Raw genomic sequence first — 22,466 nt, 5'->3', positions numbered from 1 at the left:
CCCACCATAGACAGTCACCTGCTTGTCAGGGTAGGTTGTGGCCAATCAGCAGAGGATGCCCTTAAGGGAATATTTGTTATTTCAGCCTAATCACTCCCATTGTTGACATATTCAGGCTCCAGCCAGTAGAAATCGCCCATCTAGTACAAATGCTCTTCCAGGGCCCCACCAGGACTTTAAGTGGATCAGTGCTTAGAGTCTTGGAGAAATAACAGATGCTAAGAGGTTTTAAGGGCTTCCCTGGTGGCTCAGTGGTAAAGAATCTGCCTGCTAATTTAGGAGGCTCGGGTTTGATGGGTCAGGAAGATCTGCTGGAGAAGGAAATGGCAACCCACTCCAGTATTCTTAACTGGAGAATCCCATGGACATTGGAGCCTGGTGGGCTACAGTCCATGGGGGTCACAAAGAGTTGGATGTGACTTAGTGACCAAATACACACACACACCCACACACATGAGATTTCACACTACTGAAATGTTTGAGTTGTATATTTGCTGCTTTTTGACATTATGACACCCAGTTGATAACTGTTCTCTGTTTTTCATTATCAAAATACTGTTGCATTTTTTTAACCTTTTATATGAATTCTAGGCACATTTATAATAACTACAATATAATTTCAAGATTTTCTCAACTGACTGATATGTCAATTAGAATTTAGGTTTCTGTTCATGGGTAGCATTCTACCTTATGTTAATAAAAATTCATTGGTATTGTGTTAAAAGTTTTCAAAGTGTCCTTGATCTTCATAAGACTGAAAAGGCATACCTTATCTCCATTTTACAGAGAAAAAACGTCAGGCCTGGAGTGACTTGCTCAGTCTCCCTGAACATAGTTAATATCAGGGGTCTTCTGATTCCATCACTGTCCCATATCCTGAATCTGGCTATGAATTTTTTTTCATATTTGTTAACCTTAAAACATAGTTTCTGGCTGGTTTGTAATTTACCAGCCAACAAATGCAAGAGAGAGAAAAGTTAATAATGGAATTTGCTATTTTATGAGTAAGCACTGTATTCTCTTTATCTTGCAACATTTAAAAGTGTGTATGTGAGAGAGCTCAAAGGAAGTGTGCATGTGCACGCGGGGGAAGAAAGAGAGTTGAGAGGAGTCATCTTTTCTCTGGAACAGTTAGTCCTGTCTGACTCAGAGGTTAATCACCATAGCCACAAATTAGGAGTGTCCAGTTGGCTTGGTGATATACTGTATAAATATAAGACCAATTTATAGAGCAAAATTCATATAAGGAGAAATAGTAGAAAGAGACAGTAAACTGTAGTAAGTGTGGCAATAGTTCATTAATGTTTCCTAACAGAGGAGTGGCCAGAAATGAGCTTTGAGCTGTTTTGAACAAGTGCAAGGATGAGGCTTAAAAGTCTGCTACTTGAGATTCGCATTGGTTTGTGATGCAGTTTTCCCTGGTCCTCAGCAAGATGAAAGTAATAAGGACGAGGTATTAGACAGTGTACACATATATCTCTGTATGAGACTGATCTCTTCTTTATCTCTGTGCTTTAATTACTGAGAGGTAAAGTGATGTCTTAGGTGGGGAGTGGGGAAGGTTTTGATATCTTCCTGTGTGTTTTGATATCTTCAGATACCTTCTGGGTGTACATCTTTAGCTTTTCCCTGTAACATCTGGATTTATCAAGGGACAGGTTTTCAGAAAACTCCCTAACACTTGAGGGTTCTGTGGAAGTTCCTTCTACCCTTCTAGGTTTTTTACCTGATCTCATAAGTTGATAAAAGACAGATGAACAGGAGAAAAACAAACACGTTTAATAACATGTATACCTCCTGTATACGTTGAGAGGGACCCAGGAGAACTTAGTCACTCTCCAAAGTGGCCCAAGCCACCACCTTCACTACCATCTCCAGCTAAAGACAGAAAATGTTGGGGTGGGGAGCCAGTTATTAGAGATGACCAGGAAGAGCTCAGTAAATAAGGGTGTGGTTGTGCAGATTTAAGTCCTTACCTTCTGTGTTGATAAGAGTTTCAGGAGATTGCCCATCATTCTTCTCTTCCCATGACAGAGAGGGCGGCATCCTTACAAATGGAGACTTCCCTTATAAAAGGATGACTTCTTATAAAAGGATAACTTTTTCATATAAAAGGATGACTTCTGCTCACCTTTTAGAGCTTTTCCTATATTTGCTGTTTATTAAAAATAGCTCAAAATAATCAGTATACCGAGAAGCATGTTTTGGGCTGTGTACTTCGCCTCCCGTCAGCTCAGATGTCTGGGGGCTGTGTTGCAGCAAACTCTGATGTCGTAAACAATGTCGCACCTGGTGTTGTGGTCCAGGTCAAGTGTTCCTTACCTCGAATGCTCAGTTTTCTGTTTCTCTGTCTCCTTCCTTCTCTCCCTCTCCTTACCTTAGCCCCCTTCTTGGTCCTCTTCTGCCCCCACTTGTCTCTTGCTTCTCTCCCTCCACCCACATAACCTTCTCCCTAGTCCTCTCTTGCTCTCTCTTTCCTAGCGCTCTTATTTCCATTTCTTTCTATCTAGGGATAATGTCTAACAGCAGGCATCTCATATGTTTAAGTACATGTTTTATTAATAACAGTCATCTTAATCTAAATGGAGATTTCTGGTTGCAAAAATCTTCATTCCTAAAAGCTCTCTGGGAGCAGTAAGCTTTGCATTTCTTGGTAAGGGACACTGTAGTGATAATACCAACAGGGGTAGGAATAATGATAATAACGGCAAGTATATTTGATTCTTCTGCGTATAGCTAATAATTTTCTGAGTTTTCACCACTTACCACATGTTTTCCTGGGGAAGTGGTTCTCAGAGTTTAGTCTCTGGATCCTTGGAGATGCCAAGGGCTCTTCAGGAACCCATGAGGTCAGAGCTGTTTTCACAGTGATGCTAAGAAGCCTATTGCATTTTTCATTTTCTCTGATTACATGGAAGCATTGGTAGGCAAAGCTGTTGCCTCCTCAGCCTGAATCAAGGTGAATGGCCAATATAGTCTTCATTGTCAGCACACTCAGTTAAAACTTTTTTTTAAGTCAGTGTTATTTTAGAAAGTCCCTGATGAAGCAATAAGTTTTATTAAATCTTGACCCTTGAGTGCATGTTCTTTAAGTGTTCTGGGTAACAAAATTGAGAAGTACTCATAAAATACTTTTGTGCATTTGAGTTACCAACTAAATTAGTCATATTTTTCATAGACCACCCTTTTTATTTGAAAGAACAACTGTTAAGTAAATTGTGGTTATTCAGACTTGGGTTTTGGGGAGAAATTTTCTTGAAGGCAGACAGTAATTTCAAGGAAAACACCATATTGGTCCATTGGAGAAAGTTGTCCAGTGGCCAAACTGGATGGTCCTTCTGGAGGGGCAGGTGTTCCCAGGGGCCTTTTTGCTTTGAATATTGATGAATGTTTGAATAGCAGAGCTAAAATACCATTTTCTAAGGTTTATCTACAACAGAATATGCATTAGAAAAGTGGAGACCAGATATTGAAAGCCATATCCAAGCTAACACTCTACAATACATGATTTGTGGCCTCATGTTATATTTTATAGTGCTTTAAACTTTCAAGTACTTTTATATATATATACATTTTTATCCAATCCTCACACAACCCTGTGAGTATCTAATGCAATTTAAAGATACGGAAATTGGGTCTCAAAGAAGATAATTCCATGAATGCACTTTATATTCCCCTGCCCTTTCATCTATTATCCATGAGGGCCTGAAATAAGTCAGAACAAATGGAGAGGAGATAGAATCTATACAATTTTGCAATTAACTAGGGGCCAAAACATTTGGAGATGAAGGCAGTTTTCTGAAATATCTTCCTTGGGCCCCTGGGAGGGTATCATTGCCTGAGAAAATAAAAATAAGGAAGGAAAAGATTCAGTCCACAAATATTTCCTACAAGTCTTTTCATTGGCTCTGCTGTAATCCGCTCTGGGGGCTTCTTAGGATGTATAGACTGTGCTGTTAAGATCTCTGTACAGGAAGATATGGCATAAATGCCAGTAACTCTGATTCAAGGGGAAATGGACTAAGTGCCTTAAGAAAGGCATAGTTCAGGTCCACTAGCTATTCACAGAGAAGGAATTACTTGTGGGCCTAGGGAAAATTTTATGGAAGAGGAAGCATTTGAAACGAGTCTTACAGAATGGTAGAATTTGGATGTGCAGAGGTGGTTGTAAGGAGACAAGGAAACTTCAGTTACAGGAAAATAGAGGGGGGCGTGGAAGGAGGGTATAGAGGTATGTAGAGGTTGATGAGAACACAGCTTGTGTGTAGGTGGATAATGAGACATCATTGGCAACAATTACTCCAACTAGGGCTTCCCTGGTGGCTCAGGTGGTAAAGAATCTGCCTGCAATGTGGGAGACCTGGGTTCAGTCCCTGGGTTGGGAAGATCCCTGGAGAAGGAAATGGCAACCCACTCTGGTATTCTTGCTTGGAGAATTGCATGGACCTCTGTCCATGAATGTAGCCTGGCGGGCTACAGTCCAGAGGGTCCAAAGAGTCAGATATGACTGGGCAACTAACACAAGCACACATACACATTCCAATGAACTATGGGAAATGTTGACTGCTACATACATCATTTCCATTTTGGATTTAGTTCCTTTTCAAAAAGACATTTGCCAAACATGTCTTTTTTTTGTTGTTGTTCAAGAATAAAATTATTTATTCATTTTTCTTACGAATATATTCTTTTTTTTAATCTTTCATTCTTTATTTTTTTAATTTAATTTTATTTTTTAACTTTACAATATTGTTTTGGTTTTGCCATATATCAACATGAATCTGCCACAGGTATACATGTGTTACCCATCCTGAACCCTCCTCCCTCCTCCTTCCTCCCTCCCCTCTCCCTGTACCATCCCTCTGGGTCGTCTTTTTAAGTACGACTTAGTTATTTCTTTACACAAAAGTTCATTTTTCATTGACTAGGGTGAGGACTTCAAGTTCCGATAACATAATTGCTTTTCCCAGATCTTCGTTTATGGTTTTAGAGAGGGTTATGCAAAATATTTTACTATGTTCTTATTTTTTTTTACACCTCTGGTGGCTTGTCTTGAAATAAAGCTGCAATTTTTAGATAACTTTTAGTCACACTTAGAAATTCCATCAATCCTTTAAATTGCATTTTCATCTGAACTGCATCCCTGTGTCTATCTTCAAATAGCTTAGCTTTATCCTTCGGGTCTTTCTTCTCCTTTGGTATTAGTATTGGTTATCATTCACTGCAGAATTTATCTGACATGGATATTTATTACTGTTTTTCCCCTAGATAAGTCAGATAAGTATGATTCACGTGATGTTGAAAGACTACAGCAAGATGATAACTGGGTTGAGAGTTACTTGGCTTGGAGGCATAATGTCATAGATGAAACACTGAAGATGCTTGATGAGAGTTTTCAGTGGAGGAAAGAAATGGCTGTCAATGGTAAGCTGTTCAATTTAACCTTGACTGTGTACTGTATCCCTCCCCTGCATAAATGTTACTATTTTACATGTATCGAATAGCATATTTGGAAATATTCTTGGCAGTCATCATAAATATCAGGGTACGAGGTTTTATAAAGACCCAGTAACGCTTTGAGAGAAGCATCTTATAAATAGGTCTTAAAAGTAGGATTATTCACAAGGAAATCAGATTGCCAAGGAGCCAAATCACACTCACGTTCTTCACTAACAGCACAGTCTCCTATTCTGTAGTTTTTTGGTTTAGAACCTTAATTAAACTAGCAGCTCAGCATCTTTACCACCAAGCCTGGAGAAAAAGAGATACTATTTGCCTGTTTTTCTCACTTGTTGCCTGGTGTCTGCCTCTATTCCCAGGGTTGCTTGTGTTAATAGGTGCTCCATGTGGAATTACTAGATGAATGGGAATCCCCAAAATGCAGGCTTATCCCCAAGGATGCCTGTAGCCACCTCCTCTTAACATTTTGATTTCAAGGTCCAATTCTAGATTGAAATTGCACCCCCTTCCCTGAAAAAAAAAAGAGTTTTAAATCTTAGAGGGGATTATGTAGTAATGAAGACCTCTTTTCAGAAAAGGTTACCCATTATCTCTCTCCTCCTAAAAAATTTAACAGGAAGAAACTGGCATAACTACTGGTTTCAGTTCAGTCACTCAGTTGTGTCCAACTCTTTGTTACCCCACGTACTGCAGCACGACAGGCCTCCCTGTCCATCACCAACTCCTGTAGTTTATTCAAACTCATGTCCATCGAGTTGGCGATGCCATCCAACCATCTCATCCTCTGTCATCCCCTTCTCCTCCTGCCTTCAATCTTTCCCAGCAAAAGTAGTTTCAAATAAGTCATTGAAACTACTGGTTTCAATGAGGTTTAAAGAAGGGTTTCCTGACCGTAAGGATTATAAACTCTGGAGTGACTGAGTCTGGAGATTTAATACAAAATAGTCAACAAATAAATCCAGAACAGATACTCTTTCCAGTCATATATTTGGAGAAGGAATCTATCAGAAGGAGGGTATTTAAAAAATCATTTGATTGGAAATATAAAAACTGTAGGAAATTTGAACAGTGAGCATTCATTAACCAAGCAAGAAACGTAAACCTGATATTCCTAAGTCGTTTAAGTACGGGGTAAAGCTTAAGCTCAACAATAGTTTTCTCTTACGTAGAATTGCTAGTTTCTAGTGGCCAGTAGCAGAGATATGATGAGAGAGGGCTGAGGAAAGATAAAGACATCTTTGAGAGTTCTTAGGGCAGTACTGATGAATGACACAAAAGCCTTGGCATTTGCTGCCTTGCTGTGTTGGTTCTTGACCTTGCTAGAGAGCAGGCCTCCTGCTAAAGGATCTAGCATTTTTCTTGAAGCATTTCCCACCTGTACCAAGATTATAAATGTGTTGGCCTCTGCTGGTTATCAGACTTTGTAGAAAAATAGACTAAAACATTTTACTAGAGAAACCATAGTGATTTCTTACATCACCTCTGAGACTATGATGTGGATATTTACTGCCATGTTCTTCCGAAATTGTCCAATAGTGATATTTGTTTGCAAATCATTATGAGAAATAAAATCAAAACATGAAAATGTGTCCACATCATAATGGCTAACATGTAAAAGGAAATGGATTTTTTCCATTTTTCTCATCTCTGTCTTTATGTAGTTTTTTCCTACTTAGTAAGAAACACTATATTTTTTTTAATCATCAGAGGTACTTTCCAGATGTTTGCAAAAGCTGTATCTTTTTTAAAAAATAACCTTATCGTTTTCTGTACCAGAACTACTATATAATAGTAATCTGTATGTTGTAAGTATTCTCTTTAAAAGACCTCTGAGTTAGAATTACTCATTAAAGTTTGTCACCTTTTAGACCTGACCGAAGCCTCCATTCCCAGGTGGCTATTGGAAATTGGTGGCATTTATCTCCACGGTTATGACAAAGAAGGCAACAAGTTATGTGAGTATATTTAATATATGTACTAGCTTTTCGGGATTTTGAGATGTTATCCATCTCAACTGAACTGATAATAGGCAGAACTTTCTGTGTATGAACCACACGTCAGGTTTCCTACGGTGGGAGTGGTTAGGGCCAGGTGGACCAAGCATCAGGTACTTAGTAGTTGAATGTACCATTTGCATTATAATAAAGCAGGCTGTAAAGGCCCAAATGCCACATCCCATCACACAGCCAAAATGATGTAACCCAGAGTCATTTTCTTCTTTCTAATTTACTGATATTAAAATTCAACCCGGTATCTTGATGGAGAATGTTTTTGACAGTCACTGAGGATGGCTAAATGGACCTTTTTCCTTCTCAAGTTACCCACAGTCTTCTCCCCTTGCTTCTTCCTAAATCGGTGTGAGAGTGAGGCAATCATCAGCCTGCTGTTGCAGGGTCTCCCTCGTCAGTCCTCTCTCCCCTTTGCCCAAAATGCAGCTTGGTTGGCACCAAGGCTGGCACTCAGTGGCCGCGTCGGAGCCCCCATCCTGAGCAGTCGGCCTGCCAAAGCAGTGTGCTGCAGGCTCCATGCCCACCTCGCACGCCCGGTCGGCGGCCTGTGATCAGCTCCGTGTCAACGCCCTCTCGGAGCGTTTTCCTCCCAGTGCCGGCTCCTCCTGCTTAAGTTTCCTTTCCCATTTCTCTTCTTCCACTTGGTGCCTCACATGTATTTCCCAGGCTTTGTTCCTTTCCTGGCCTCTTTTCCTTTCCAGCTGATGCAGCCTCTTTGGTGATGTCAAGTACCTGGGCTCCTTCAGCCCCTATCCCCCAAACAGTGGTGATGCCAGGCTGTCCCCCAGGCCACATGCACATACATGGCCAGCTGTGCCCCGGATCAGTGGTTGGCCGCCTTCAACACAACTCAGTGCACCACACACATCCTGCCCCTGCCTTCCCTGTACTGCCCAGCTCTGGTCCACAAGCCATTGGCTCTTCCCCGGACAGAGCTTCACTTGAGCCCCTCCTCTGATTTCAGCAGCACTTCCTCACTTCAGTCCCAACCCATCCCCACCCCAGGCCCTTCCCAGGATGCAGCCTGCTGGGCCTCCCTCTCTGCCTCTTGCAGTCTTCCCTCTGTGCTGCTGCCCAGAGGTGTTTGAAATAGGAAAATCAAAACACCTTAGCATTTAACGCAGAGTCCTTCAAGCCCAGCTCTCTCTCTGTTCAGCTACTCCTCCCACTGCTCGTCACATTTTGTCCTAGCTGCCGCCACTCTGAACACTCGCCCCCACCCACGACACCCGCTTTTGCCACCACTGTGCTTCTGTCTGGGCTTTTCTTCTGGATAAAATGTTTTTCTAGTGCTTTCTTTATTGTTAAGCACATGGTAGAGTACTTGTAGGTTATTAGCAAATATTACTTGTTCACCTGTATTTTCTTTCTTCCCTTGCTTACTAAGGGGGAAAGTGTATTTTCTAGGGGGGGTGGACACCTTTTTTGACTCTTTTAAGATTCACAAGTATACACTGTTTTCTCATTTAAAAGAAGGAAGAGATGTTTTTAATCTGAGAAACAAAATGAAATATAAATTTAAAAATATCAAGGGAAATGAAATACGCATAAAATAATATTAAAATGCTATTAATATTTTTTCTTCTTTTTATCTTATGTTCTGCTTAAAGTCTGGATCAGGGTGAAGTACCATATAAAAGACCATAAGACCATGTTGGACAAAAAGAAGCTTATTGCATTCTGGTTGGAACGGTATGCTAAGAGAGAAAATGGGAAGCCTGTTACAGTGATGTTTGACCTGTCAGAGACTGGACTAAATAACATAGTAAGAATTTTTCATTAATTCTGAATCATTGTTTATCATGATGTCATCCTCCTCTCCTGTCCTTCCCATCACCAGCCACTCAACCAAAGAATCCTATAAAATTGAGCTAATCAAGTCATGTTTGGAATTTATTTCCCCTGCCCAGAATTGTGATTGAAGTCAAACATGGAATAGGATTTGCAAAAAACTAAACATATTTGGCATTGAAACTGTATATTTCCTAGAAATGTTCCTTGCCCGATATGAGGATATTGGGTGTCAAGCTGGCAGGGTAATGAGTAGATGTGGTAACAGTGAACTTTTCTATCAGAGCCAGTATCCTCTGTAGCACCTCCCCTGCGCCTGTCACAGAGGAATGCACTCTGAAAATGTGGAGCTCTCCAGCATACCGTTACCTGTTTTGCAGTGGCAGGATGTTCACTTGCATTTTTGCATATCCAGCACTTTGTGATTTTCTTGGGGTTCTTGTTTGCTCCTTTAAACTCGCTTTCTGTTTGATTTGGTTAGTTTTCAAACCCACTTTTCTTCAGGTGATTCTTGCCAATCTTAAAAAAATAAATAAAACTTACCAGTCTTTCATTTGAGCCCTTAGTGCTGACTGCAAACCCTTTAGCAGTGATGGGGATTTGTTGTCTGTTTATTAGAGCTGTTGTCTCTAACACTCAAACCTGGGCTAATGCTGGTGGCAGTGAAGTGGCGTTTGGGGACCCGCCTGCATCAGTGTTGAAATCTTTTTGAAAATCCAGTTGGCAAAGTATGTTAATATCTTTCAAGTGTTCGTATTCATACTCTTTGCCTTGTAATTAACTTCTGGAAACCTATTCTAAAGAAATAAACCTTGGTACAAAAAATAAACCTTTGTGCATCAGAATTTTTTTTCAGAGTGTCATTTAAAATGGTGAAAAATTAGAAAAAATGTAAATGTCAACACAGTGAAGTGGTGAATTATTAGTATATCTAATTGATGGCATATGTGTAGCTATGTACAATGGTGTTTATAAAGAATTCGCAGTAATACTGGAAAATAGCTGTTTTTTAGATGATAAAGGCGATGAAATTGTATCATAGTGATACCCTCACCCCAAAAAGGGAAACTTTAGACATTAAAAAAAAAGCTAGATAGAGTTTTTTTAGGCAGTAGGCCCACATTTTCTTTAATCTTTCTGTATCTCTGAGTCATTTGCCCTTGATTCATTTTTCAATCTAGTTTCCATGTCAGTGAGTTCTAGATTACAGAGTAAATCATTTTATATCTCAAATCTAAACCAAAATGCCTAGATAAATAAATATTCCATGAAAATAAATTATGATTCTGTTATTCTTTATGTATGATACTATTCTAATAATTAGTATTTGAATTAACCCAGAATCATAAAAAAAATGTTAATGTTTTTTATTAACAAATACAGGGGCAGAGAGTTGAGCTGTCTGATAATTTTTCAAGCTACTTATGTTTTATTTCATTATCTTTAATTTATAAATAAGATTTATTTGCATTACTTAGTATTTAAATCATTAATATTTCCAAGTACTAGAATCTTACTGAATTATATTTATATAATGTCTATATATTTTTATATTTATACATAATAATGTTTATATATATATAATTATATATAATCCTCACAATTCACAGAAGATTTAAGTTGGCCTTTAAGGTGTATACAGAATTGTAAGTCAAAAAGTTTTTTACAGTTATTTGAGTTAGGCCACCAATTTGGCTTTAAGCTTGCCTGAAAGAAATGGAAACATTTAAAATTACTCAGTGGACATACTTTAAAATCTGTGTCTTAAGAGAAGTTCATCCATTCCTGATACTTGAACTAGAAAAAAAAGTCTTTCATGACTCTTCAAAGGGAAGACGTTTTACAGGATAATGACTAGCATCCTTGAAAATATCCTCACAGAATGTGGAACAGTGGGTTTCATGGAACTTTTTTATGTAGTACCTGCCAATATACGTACACCAGTGGCATCCTATAAAATTCGACTTGAATTAGCAGTAATTATGGATTTTATAAGCCAGGTGATTCAGTTAAATAAAAGGTATTTATTTAATTTAATACCTTTTATTTATTTTATTTAATACCTTGGAAATAAAAGGTATTTCCAACAAGAATATTGGACAAGGACTTTTTAGGCAAAGTCTGGGGGCCACAGATCATGTACTAGGTAATTAAATATATAAATTTTGAGGTATTCTCTTGATTCTTACTTTACTATGGATTATTAAACCCTGTGTACAGTAGATATAATGACTAGTTATAAAAGTATTATTATATGCTAGGGTTTATTCCATAATAAATACTTAAGGATGCTTATTTTCAGTTTATTGGAGTTAAAAGATGCTATAACTCACATGCTAGGAATAACTTTATAGACTCAGATCTCCAGGACAGCTTACCTTTTAGTAATTGATGCCTTTAAGTTTACCTGGTTGTATTTTTCATCCTACAGTCCTTACAAGATAGTTGATGAGTAAGTCATCCCATGGCTAGTGGAAACATACAAAATGAAATGAAATGATCCATGTAGATAGTATCCCTGATAATCTAATTTCATGTTGCTGTGTTGAGTGCAGTAGAACCAACAGTCAGCTATATCTCCCAGAAATTGAAGTCAATGAACAGTATTTAAATATAAACTAAAAAAAATTCTTGATTCCTACATAAGAGGAACAAAGGTAGAAGTAGATTCAGCGAACTGGTATGATCAGATTAACTGTTGTGTGAAAGATTAATAAAATATATTTTATTGACTATTATGAGGTATAGAAATTAGGCTTAAAAAAGAGACATATCAGAATTTATATACATATATATTGCCATTCCCAGTAGTCAGGCTATAGCCTGTATATTTGTTCTAATAATTCTTTAATTGTTCAACAGATTTTTAGAATTTTTCTATGAGAGCTCCTTTTTAGATCCATTTTATAATGCCACATTACCTTAGAAGCCTGAAGTATCTAACTAGTTTGAGGTAACATGAATGATGTATAAGCATTTAAATTCTTTAACTCAATGTTTTTAACTTTTTATTTTGTATTAGGGTATAGCCGATTAACAAACAATGTTGTGATTGTTTCAAGTGAACAGCAAAGGGACTCAGCCATATATTTAATTCAGTTTTAAGATTGATTATTTTAAGTATCTTAATGACTTAAAACCAAATTCTGGGAATATAGATACTTATTTTATGAGCTATTTTTAAAGAATTTAATAATTACCTCATTTTTATTTAATTGAGCACCCTTAGAAATATGCAATTTAAAATTTTCTAATTGGACAGTCTGAAAGATTTAAATGTATATTCTTTATTTTAGGACATGGACTTTGTACGCTTTATCATCAACTGCTTTAAGGTTTATTACCCTAAATACCTCTGTAAGTAACTTTCTTGTTTATAAAAATATAGTGAAACCATAGACAATGACAGTTGTGAGCTTTATATTATTATAGCCTTTAAAACCTGAGACATTACATTTTGGTGAAGAGCTTTAAATGTGTTAGTAGAAGTTTAAATGCATATCCTAATAGGTGCAGGAGAAATTTTTCATAAATAATCACTGTTCTTTATAGTTGTAAGAGTATGTTATAATCTGTGTATTTATCATCCTGTAACACACACATACACACACATACAGAGACATAAAAACATATATATATTTCTAAGATTGTACCATTTTGACTAATGTTTTCAACTGAGAAATTACTTTTAAGTATTATTTGGAGCTTCTTACATGCAAGACACAGATGAGCAGTATTGATAAGCATATTGTGTGATAAGCAACTCAAACATAAAATGCGCTGTTTTCTATCAATTTGATATTTTTAAATTGTTACTAAGAAAACATTTGACTAGTTGGCATTTAGATTTTGTTTTTTAATTGTGAGTCTTTGTTAATTACCTAAATGAAGCACTGCTATGTGTTATGTATTCATGTTTGATTGATTAGATTTATATGATGGTTTCCCCCTGGAGAATCAAGATGCCATCCCACATAGAAAGCCAAAAACTTGTGACCCGTGTGGGATGAAAGTAAAGAGACAGGATAGATGCAACAGGGATATCAGAAAATGGAAACTGAGGTCTGGTTGGACACACCCCTGGCAAATTCCACAGTTGGGGTCTTTTGGGACTTGTAACTCAGGTGACACTAAAGCATGGAATCCCTAAGTCATTGTATTTTTTTTTTTTTTTTAGATCAAGCTTTTTTTCTTGGTGGGTTTTTTTAATTTAATTGTTTATTTTAATTGGAGGCTGATAACTTTACAATATTTTGATAGTTTTTGCTAGCATGCTTTCACGTTAGTGTTAATGTGAAGTGAAGAGTTAATGTGAAGTGAAGAGCATATCAAGGATCAGTGCCACTCATAGCCCTGTGCTCTCATGTCTTCAGAGAGAGTATTCATGAAGATTTTTAGGCAAAAGGAATGTTTGGTTTGGGGAACCTGTAGGATCTGCTGTTCCTTCTGCATTCTTGCTTGATATGGCATGTACCCTGATTCATTAAGACTTGCTGAGTGGTGCCAGTCATTGGTCAGTAGGGAAATACTACCCCGTATTACTAGGTTTTCTTTTTTTTATGTACAAAATGAAAGAAAAATCTCCACTTGTTTATTGAAATATCCAAAGCAGTTTGTGAAGAGCCATTTTGAAGAGCACAGATATCATTACTGCTTTATAAAATACATCTAAGATTCTTTTGAGGAAACTGTTAATAAATTCATGGGTCTATATGAAGATGAGTTGAACATTATCATTCCAAATAACTATATAATGTATATATTCTAGTTTCATAATGCTTTGCAGACATTGAATTTTATAGAATCTTAGGTTATACTTTGAAATTTGTCATGAAATGTAACTATTATTTCTTAAACTATTGAATCCAGATCTTTTGAGGCATATCTCAGATGAAGACTGAGGTATTGAGCACCAGGGTACCTCTTTCCATGTGCCTTCTTCCCTACATGTACTTTACTTGTCCTACATTAATTATTCTAGGAGGTTCCCTGTTCAGAGAAGAATGCAATTGTCTTTTGATCTGAAATAGAATGAATTTTATATCAAAAGTCCCCTTTATGAGTTCTGATTCTTTGTCACAGTTGTTAATAGAGCTGTTTAATATCTTCATCTAAGTATACAACTAATATTTCTGTGTACTTTGGAATTATAGGCTTCCTAGGGCTGATAATATTAAGAAAAGTTGAAACAAGTTTGGTTTCTTAAAACATGACTTACTAAAAATGAGGAGGACAACTGTCAAGAGTGGGTTTAACAATATAATCTCTATAAAATTATAATTGAAACCATAAATTAGACATTGAAATCATTTTAAGGCTCAGTGGACTTTAGCACTAATACCACATGCCACATCCATAGTCTCCACTTACCCACTTAACTATTTTTTGTACTTTTCTGCAAAAAACAAAAGCTATAAATGAATAAAGGAACAGAGTACTTGCCAGCGGGCAGTGATAGTGCATTTTTCATTACACATAAGCCGTCCTCCTAGGCAAACCCCTCACCATTGTGAGAAGTTAGTTTACTTCTAGCACTACTCACACTTGACGGGATTCAAACTGAGTCATATATCTCAGCTTTTAGTTCCATTTACGTCACTAGTTTTTTCTTGGTCAGGTATAAGTGATACTACAATTGCAGGACTGAGTTACAGTCGATGTTTTTTTTTTCCCCATCTTTCAGCAAAAATAGTGATCTTCGATATGCCTTGGATAATGAACGGTGAGTATATTACCTATACTTTCCTAATACAAAATATCTGATTCCTTTTTTTTTCTTCCCAGTTTAGCGATATTTCTATACTTGTTTTTTAGAAAATGTTTGTATTGTGCTTGGTGTGTACTTTTAACAGGCTGGAGCTAGAATAGTCAAAGGCTGCTCCTAGGCAAACTGGGCTAACATTCTGTTCCCAGGCTCTGGGGACACCTTTTGCTAAGTCACTTCAGTCGTGTCCGACTCTGTGCGACCCCCTAGACGGCAGCCCACCAGGCTCCCCGTCCCTGGGATTCTCCAGGCAAGAACACTGGAGTGGGTTGCCATTTCCTTCTCCAATGCCTGAAAGTGAAAAGTGAAAGTGAAGTCGCTCAGTCGTGTCCGACTCCTAGCGATCCCATGGACTGCAGCCCACCAGGCTCCTCTGTCCATGGGATTTTCCAGGCAAGAGTACTGGAGTGGGGTGCCATTGCCTTCTCCAGGGGACACCCTTTAGTCATGCCTAAAAACAGTTTTTAAATACTGAACCATTCAGGTAAAACTGTAGCCAGAAGCCTCAGTTTGTCACCTTCACATGAGCTATATCACAGAATGCAGGTCTTGGCTAGGTTTTCTTCTGGGCTTCAAGAGTTGAGCAAGAAATCCAACCAGTCCATTCTGAAGGAGATCAGCCCTGGGATTTCTTTGGAAGGAATGATGCTAAAGCTGAAACTCCAGTACTTTGGCCACCTCGTGCGAAGAATTGACTCATTGGAAAAGACTCTGATGCTAGGAGGGATTGGGGGCAGGAGGAGAAGGGGACGACAGAGGATGAGATGGCTGGATGGCATCACTGACTCGATGGCCGTGAGTCTGAGTGAACTCCGGGAGTTGGTGATGGACAGGGAGGCCTGGCGTGCTGCGATTCATGGGGTCGAAAAGAGTCGGACACGACTGAGTGACTGAACTGAACTGAATACTTATCCAAATCTCTATTGTCACATGATCCTTATAACAGTCATGATACGTTCTTTGACAAAACAAAGTTAAACCATTGAAAAACATTCTTTACCAGCTTCAGTGTGGTTATAAATTTAATGTTATTTTTAGAATGTGCATTTTCATTTGTGTTTGCCAAAGTCAGTTGTTACATAGAAAGCAGTACAGAAAAGCAATGAAATCAAAACGTGGTTCTTTGAAAAGTTCAACAAAATTAACAAAACTTTAGTTAAACTGATGAATGAAAAGAAAACCACTCAAATTATTAAAGCCAGGAATAAAAGAAGAGACATCACTGTAGACCTTAGAGAAATTTAAAGGATTGTAAGGGAATATTGTGAATAATTGCATGCCAAGAAATTAGGTAACCTTGATGAAATGGACAAATTCCTAGAAAGACACAAACTATGAAAATGGACTCAAGATTCTGAATAATTATAACAAAAGAACTTGAATTATTAATTTAAAAGATCATAAAAAATAGCCAAGACCCAAAATGGCTTCCCTAGTTGTTGTTCTTCAGCCACTAAGTCGTGTCCAACTCTTTGTGACCCCATAGACTGCAGCATGCCAGCCTTCCCTGTCCTTTGACTATCTCCCAGAGTTTGCTCAAACTCATGTCCGTTGAGTTGATGCCATCCAACCATCTCATCCTCTGTCACCCCTTTCTCCTGCCCTCAATCTTTCCCACCATCGAGGTCTTTTCCAGTGAGTTGACTTTTCCCATCAGATGGCCAAAATATTGGAGCTTCAGTTTCAGCATCAGTCCTTCCAGTGAATATTCAGGGTTGATCTCCTTGCTGTCCAAGGGACTCTCAAGAGTCTTCTCCTGCATCACAATTCAGAAACATCAATTCTTCAGCGCTCAGCCTTCTTTACAGTCCAACTCTCACATCCATACATGACTACTGTAAAAACCATATCTCTGACTCTATGGACCTCTGTTGGCAAAGTGATATCTCTCCTTTTCAATATGCTGAATAGGTTTCTCATAGCTTTATTTCCAAGGAGCAAGTGTATTTTAATTTCATGGTTGCAGTCACCATCCACAGTGATTTTGGAGCCCAAGAAAATAAAATCTGTCACTGCTTCCACTTTATCTCTTTCTTTTTGCCATAAAGTGATGGGACAGATTCCATGGTCTTAGCTTTTAAAATGTTCAATGTTTTTGTTTGTGTACTTAGAAAACAAGTCTTTTATTTGGCAGAGTATTTAATTTTAAATTAGTCAAATATAACCATTTGAATGTTGAGTTTTAAGCCAGCTTTTTCACTCTCTTCTTTCACCCTCATCAAGAGGCTCTTTAGTTCCTCTCTGCTTTCTGCCATAAAGGTGGTATCATCTGTATATCTGAGGTTGTTGCTATTTCTCCCAGTAATCTTGATTCCAACTTGTGATTCATCCAGCCCAGCATTTCACATGATATACTCTGCATATAAGTTAAATAAGTAGAGTGACAATATACATTCTTGTTATACTCCTTTCCCAATTTGAAGCAGTCTGTTGTTTTCATGTCTGGTTCTAACTATTACTTCTTAACCCGCTTACAGGTTTCTCAGAAGGCAGGTGAGGTGATCTGATATTCTCATCTCTTTAAGAATTTACCACAATTTGTTTTGATTCACACAATTGTGTGACTATGCTAAAGCATAGTCGGTGAAGCAGAAGTAGATGTTTTCCTGGAATTTTCTTGCTTTGTCTATGATCAGTGGATGTTGGCAATTTGATCTCTGGTTCCGTTGCCATTTCTAAACCCAGCTTGTGCATCTGGAAGTTCTAGGTTCACGTACTGCTGAATCCTAGCTTGAAGGGTTTTGAGCATAACCTTACTAGCATATGAAATGAGCACAGTTGTATGGTAGTTTGAACATTCTTTGGTGTTGCCTTTCTTTGGGATTGGAATGAAAACTGACCTTTTCTAGTCCTGTGGCCACCAGTGAGTTTGCCCGATTTTGACATATTGAGTGCAGCAGTTTAACAGCATCATCATTTACTATTTTAGATAGCTAAGCTGTAATTCCATCACCACCACTAGCTTTATTCTTAGTAGTGCTTCCTGAGACCCACTTGACTTCACACTGTGGGAATGTCTGAGTCTAGGTGAGTGACCACACTATCATGGTTATCTTGGTCTTTTAACACCTTTTTTGTACAGTTCTTCTGTGTATTCTTGCCACATCTTCTTAATCTCTTCTGCTTCTGTCAGGTCCTTACTGTTTCTGTCCTTTATCATGTCCATCCTTGCGTGAAATGTTCCCTTAATATCCCCAGTTTTATTGAAAAAATCTCTAGTCTTTCCCAGTTGATTGTTTTCTTCTGTTTCTTTGTATTGTCTATTTAAGAAGGCCTTCTTATTTCTCCTTGCTATTCTCTGGAATTCTGCATTCAGTTGGGTATATCTTTCCCTTTCTCCCTTGCCTTCTTCATCTCTTCTTTCCTCAGCTATTTGTAAAGCCTCCTCATATGATCACTTGGCCTTCTTGCATTTCTTTTTCTTTGGGATGGTTTTGGTCACTGCCTTCTGTACAATGTTACTAACCTCCATCCATAGTTCTTCAGGCACTCGCTACCAGATCTAATCCCTTAAATCTGTTCATTACCTCCACTGCATAATCATAAGGAATTTGACTTAGGTCATACCTGAATGGCCTAGTGGTTTTCCCTGCTGCTGCTGCTGCTGCTAAGTCACTTCAGTCGTGCCCGACTCTGTGCGACCCCCCCACCAGGCTCCCCCATCCCTGGGATTCTCCAGGCAAGAACACTGGAGTGGGTTGCCATTTCCTTCTCCAATGCAGGAAAGTGAAAAGTGAAAGTGAAGTCACTCAGTTGTGTCTGACTCTTCGCTACCCCATGGACTGCAGCCTACCAGGCTCCTCCATCCATGGGATTTTACAGGCAAGAGTACTGGAGTGGGGCGCCATCACTTTCTCCAACTTTCCTCAAATTGAAGTCTGAATTTTGCAATAAGGAGCTCATAATCTGAGCCACAGGCAGTTCCAGGTCTTGTTTCACTTGACTATATAGAGCTTCTCCTCTTTGGCTGAAAAGAATATAAATCAGTGTGATTTCAGTATTGACCATTTGGTGATGTCCTTGTGTAGAGTTGTCTCTTGGGTTGTTAGAACAAGGTATTTGCTTCACTAGTAAATTCTACTAGACCTATATAGAAGAATCAATACCAACTCTTCTGAAACTCTTCCAGAAAATGTAAAACATGTCCCAACTCATTTTATGAGGCAATTATATCCCTAATATCACACATCACAGGAAAAGAAAACTAGAGACTAATATTCCTTATGAATATAAATGAACCAACCCTCAAGAAAATATTAACAAACTGAATCTAGCAAGCATGTGAAAGGTATTGTATGCTATGATCAAGTGGGATTCATTTCAGGAATGCAAAGTTGGTTCAACATATGAAAATAAACCAGGTATTCAGCATATTAATAAAGGGAAAAAAAACACATGATAATTTTAATAGACACAAGAAACATTTGAGAAAATCCACTATACTCTCTTGATAACAGTACCCAAGAACTAGGAATAGAAGGCAGAAAGAGTTGGAATGTCTGAAAAGTTAGTGGGGATCACAGTAGTTCACACAAGACTACTCTTACTTCTCATGCCAACTGTAATGTAAAGGGGTTTCCAAAATCATCCTTAGGTTTATTACGGTCACTCACAGAAGTCACTGAAAAGTGTTATACTCAGCTATGATTTATTACTGAGAAAGGATTCAGATTAAAATCAGCCAATGAAGAAAAACATATGGCAGAATCCAGGAAAGTACCAAATGTGAAGTGCATTACTTTCCCACTCTCAGTACATGACAATGCTCGTAGAGTATTGCCAACCAGGAAAGCTCACCCAAACACTGACGTTCAAAGTTTTTTATTGGAGCTCCATTACTTAGGCCTGACCAGTTTATCACATGGTTCATCTCACTCTCCAGTCTCTCCAGAGGTCTACAGATACTGTGTGACCCAAAGCCCCCAAACTAAATCATATTGTTCCAGTGTGACTCAAGGCATATATGCAAACAAAGACACTCCAGCAGACATGAAGATTACTTCTGAAAGCTGAGGATAAAGGCCAGACCTTTCTTTGGGTAAAGTTAATTTTTCACAGAAGAGAATTTCCTAACCCTGATGAAGAACATCTGTGCAAAACTTCATCTTTGAAAACCCCCAGTTAGCATCATGCTTAGTAAAAGAAGGAATAGATCAGGCTCCCTTAGATCAGGAGCCAGATCAAGTTGTCAGCTCTTAATACTTAGATTGTCAGGGCACTTAGGCAAGAAAAAGGAAAACCATCCAGATTGGAAAAGAAGTCATACTATTCATATTTGCAGCTGATATCTATATGGAAATTTTTAAGAAATACAAACCATATATACACAGAAGCCTGTTAGAACCAGTAAACAAGTTCAGCAAGGTGACCTGATGCAAAGTCAAAACATGAAATCAATTGTGTTTCTATGCATTAGCAATGAATAACCCAAAATGATATTATATAATCATTCCAGTTGTAATAGCATCACAAAGAATAAAATACTTAGAAATTAAAATAATAAAAAGTTGAAGACTCATACACTGAAAACTATAAAACACCACTGAAGGGAATTCAAGATCTAGGTAAATATTCATGTCTTGTTCATGGATTAAAAGACCTATTAATTACTAAGATGGCAGTGCTTCAAAGTTGATTTACAGATTCAGTGCAGTTTCTGTCAGAATCCCAACTGCTGCCCCCACTTTTTTTTTTTTTTTAACAGATTCAGACAAGTTTGTCCTTAAATTCATATGGAGATGCAAGAGACCCAGAGTAATAAAAATAGTCTTGAGTAAGAACAGTGAAATTGAGGAACTCACACCTCTTGATTTTATTAATTTTTAAACTATTTTTAACTGATGATTTTTAAAAATAATTTTATTTTTTAAATTTTTGGCTATGCTGGGTCTTCACTGCTGTCTGGGCTTTTCTCTAGTTGCGGAGAATGCGGGATACCCTTCAGTTGCAGTGCATGAGCCTCTCACTGTGGTGACCCCTCTTGTTGCGGAACACTGGCTCTAGATAAGTGGCCTTCAGTAATCATGGCGCACAGGCTCAGTAGTTTCAGCTTGCAGACTCTAGAGCACTGGCTCAGTCGCTGCGGTACACGGGCCCAGTTGCTCCATGGCATATGGAATCCTCCCAGGCCAGAAGTTGTACCTGTGTCCCCTTCATTAGCAGGTGGATTCTTATCCACTGCACCACCAGGAAAGTCCATCTCTTGATTTTAAAATTCACTATAAAGCATTAAGACATTGTGGTGTCAACATAATAGAAATAAAGATCAGTAAAATAGAATTCAGAGTCTAGAAATAAATCCTAACATTTATAATTGATTTCTTAACAATGGTGCCAAGACAATTAAGTGGAGAAAGATTAGCCTTCTAAACAAATTATACTGGGACAACTGAATATCCGCATTCAAAAGAATGAAGTTGGACCTCTACCTTCTATTATCTAACAAAATGAACTCTAAATGGATCAGAGTTAAAACTATAAACCTGTTAGAAAAACCATAGGGGTAATCAATGTGACCTTGGAGTAGACAGTGGTTTCTTAGGTAAACCCCAAAAAAGCACAAGCAACAAAGGAATAGATATATTGTACTTTGTTAATATTGAAAACTTTTGTACCTTAAAGGACACATCAAGAAGGTAAAAAGACAATTCTCACAATGGAAGAAAATATTTACAAATCAGACATCAGAAAAGGGACTTGTGAGTAGAATATATAAATAACTTTTATAATGTAACAATAAAATGACAAGTGGCCCAGGTGAAAAGGACAAAAGATTTTAATTATTTTGCCAAAGAAAATATGCAAATGGGTGATAAACCCATAAAAGCTGCTCAACATCATTAGAGAAATGCAAATTAAGACCAAATGAGATACTACTTCACACTTACTAGGATGGCTGTAATCAAAAAGACAGAATAAAGTAACAGGTGTCCATAATGATGTGGAGAATTTTGAACCCTCATACATTGTGAGTGAGAATGTTAAATAGCACAGCCACTGGAAAAACAGTTGGCCATTCCTCAAAAAATTAAATACAGAGTTATCATGTGACCTAGCAATTTCACTCCTAGGTATATGTCCCAGAGAATTGAAAACGTGTGTCTACACAAAGAGTTCTACACAAAGGTTCATAGTAGCATTATTCATAATAGTGAAAAGTGGAAATAATCCAAAGTTCATCAGTTGATGAATGGATAAACAAATGTTCAGTTCAGTGGCTCAGTCGTGTCTTACTCTTTGCAACCCCATGGACTGCAGCACACCAGGCTTCCCTGTCCATCACCAACTTCTGGATCTTGCTCACATTCATGTCCATCGAGTCGGTGATGCCATCCAACCATCTCATCCTCTATCATCGCCTTCTCCTCCCACCTTCAGTCTTTCCCAGCTTCAGGGTCTTTTCCAGTGAGTCATTCTTTACATCAAGTGGCCAAAGTACTTGA

The 22,466-nt window shown here is 38.0% G+C and overlaps 1 protein-coding gene across 5 annotated transcripts in view; it reads left to right on the top strand.

The window, feature by feature from the left end:
• MOSPD2 (motile sperm domain containing 2) overlaps positions 1-22,466 on the top strand; it is an 87,999-nt gene that overhangs the window by 12,716 nt on the left and 52,817 nt on the right. For all 5 annotated transcript variants that reach the window (XM_061408127.1, XM_061408125.1, XM_061408126.1 and 2 more), the window contains exons 3-7: positions 5,269-5,424; positions 7,329-7,415; positions 9,080-9,234; positions 12,557-12,617; positions 14,944-14,982. In XM_061408127.1, the coding sequence (XP_061264111.1) occupies positions 5,269-5,424; positions 7,329-7,415; positions 9,080-9,234; positions 12,557-12,617; positions 14,944-14,982 (498 nt within the window). The remainder of the gene's footprint in view (positions 1-5,268; positions 5,425-7,328; positions 7,416-9,079; positions 9,235-12,556; positions 12,618-14,943; positions 14,983-22,466) is intronic.

Source organism: Bos javanicus, chromosome X (assembly GCF_032452875.1).
Source record: "Bos javanicus breed banteng chromosome X, ARS-OSU_banteng_1.0, whole genome shotgun sequence".
Classification (NCBI taxonomy): domain Eukaryota; kingdom Metazoa; phylum Chordata; class Mammalia; order Artiodactyla; family Bovidae; genus Bos; species Bos javanicus.
This window is presented reverse-complemented; position numbering and strand designations above follow the sequence as displayed.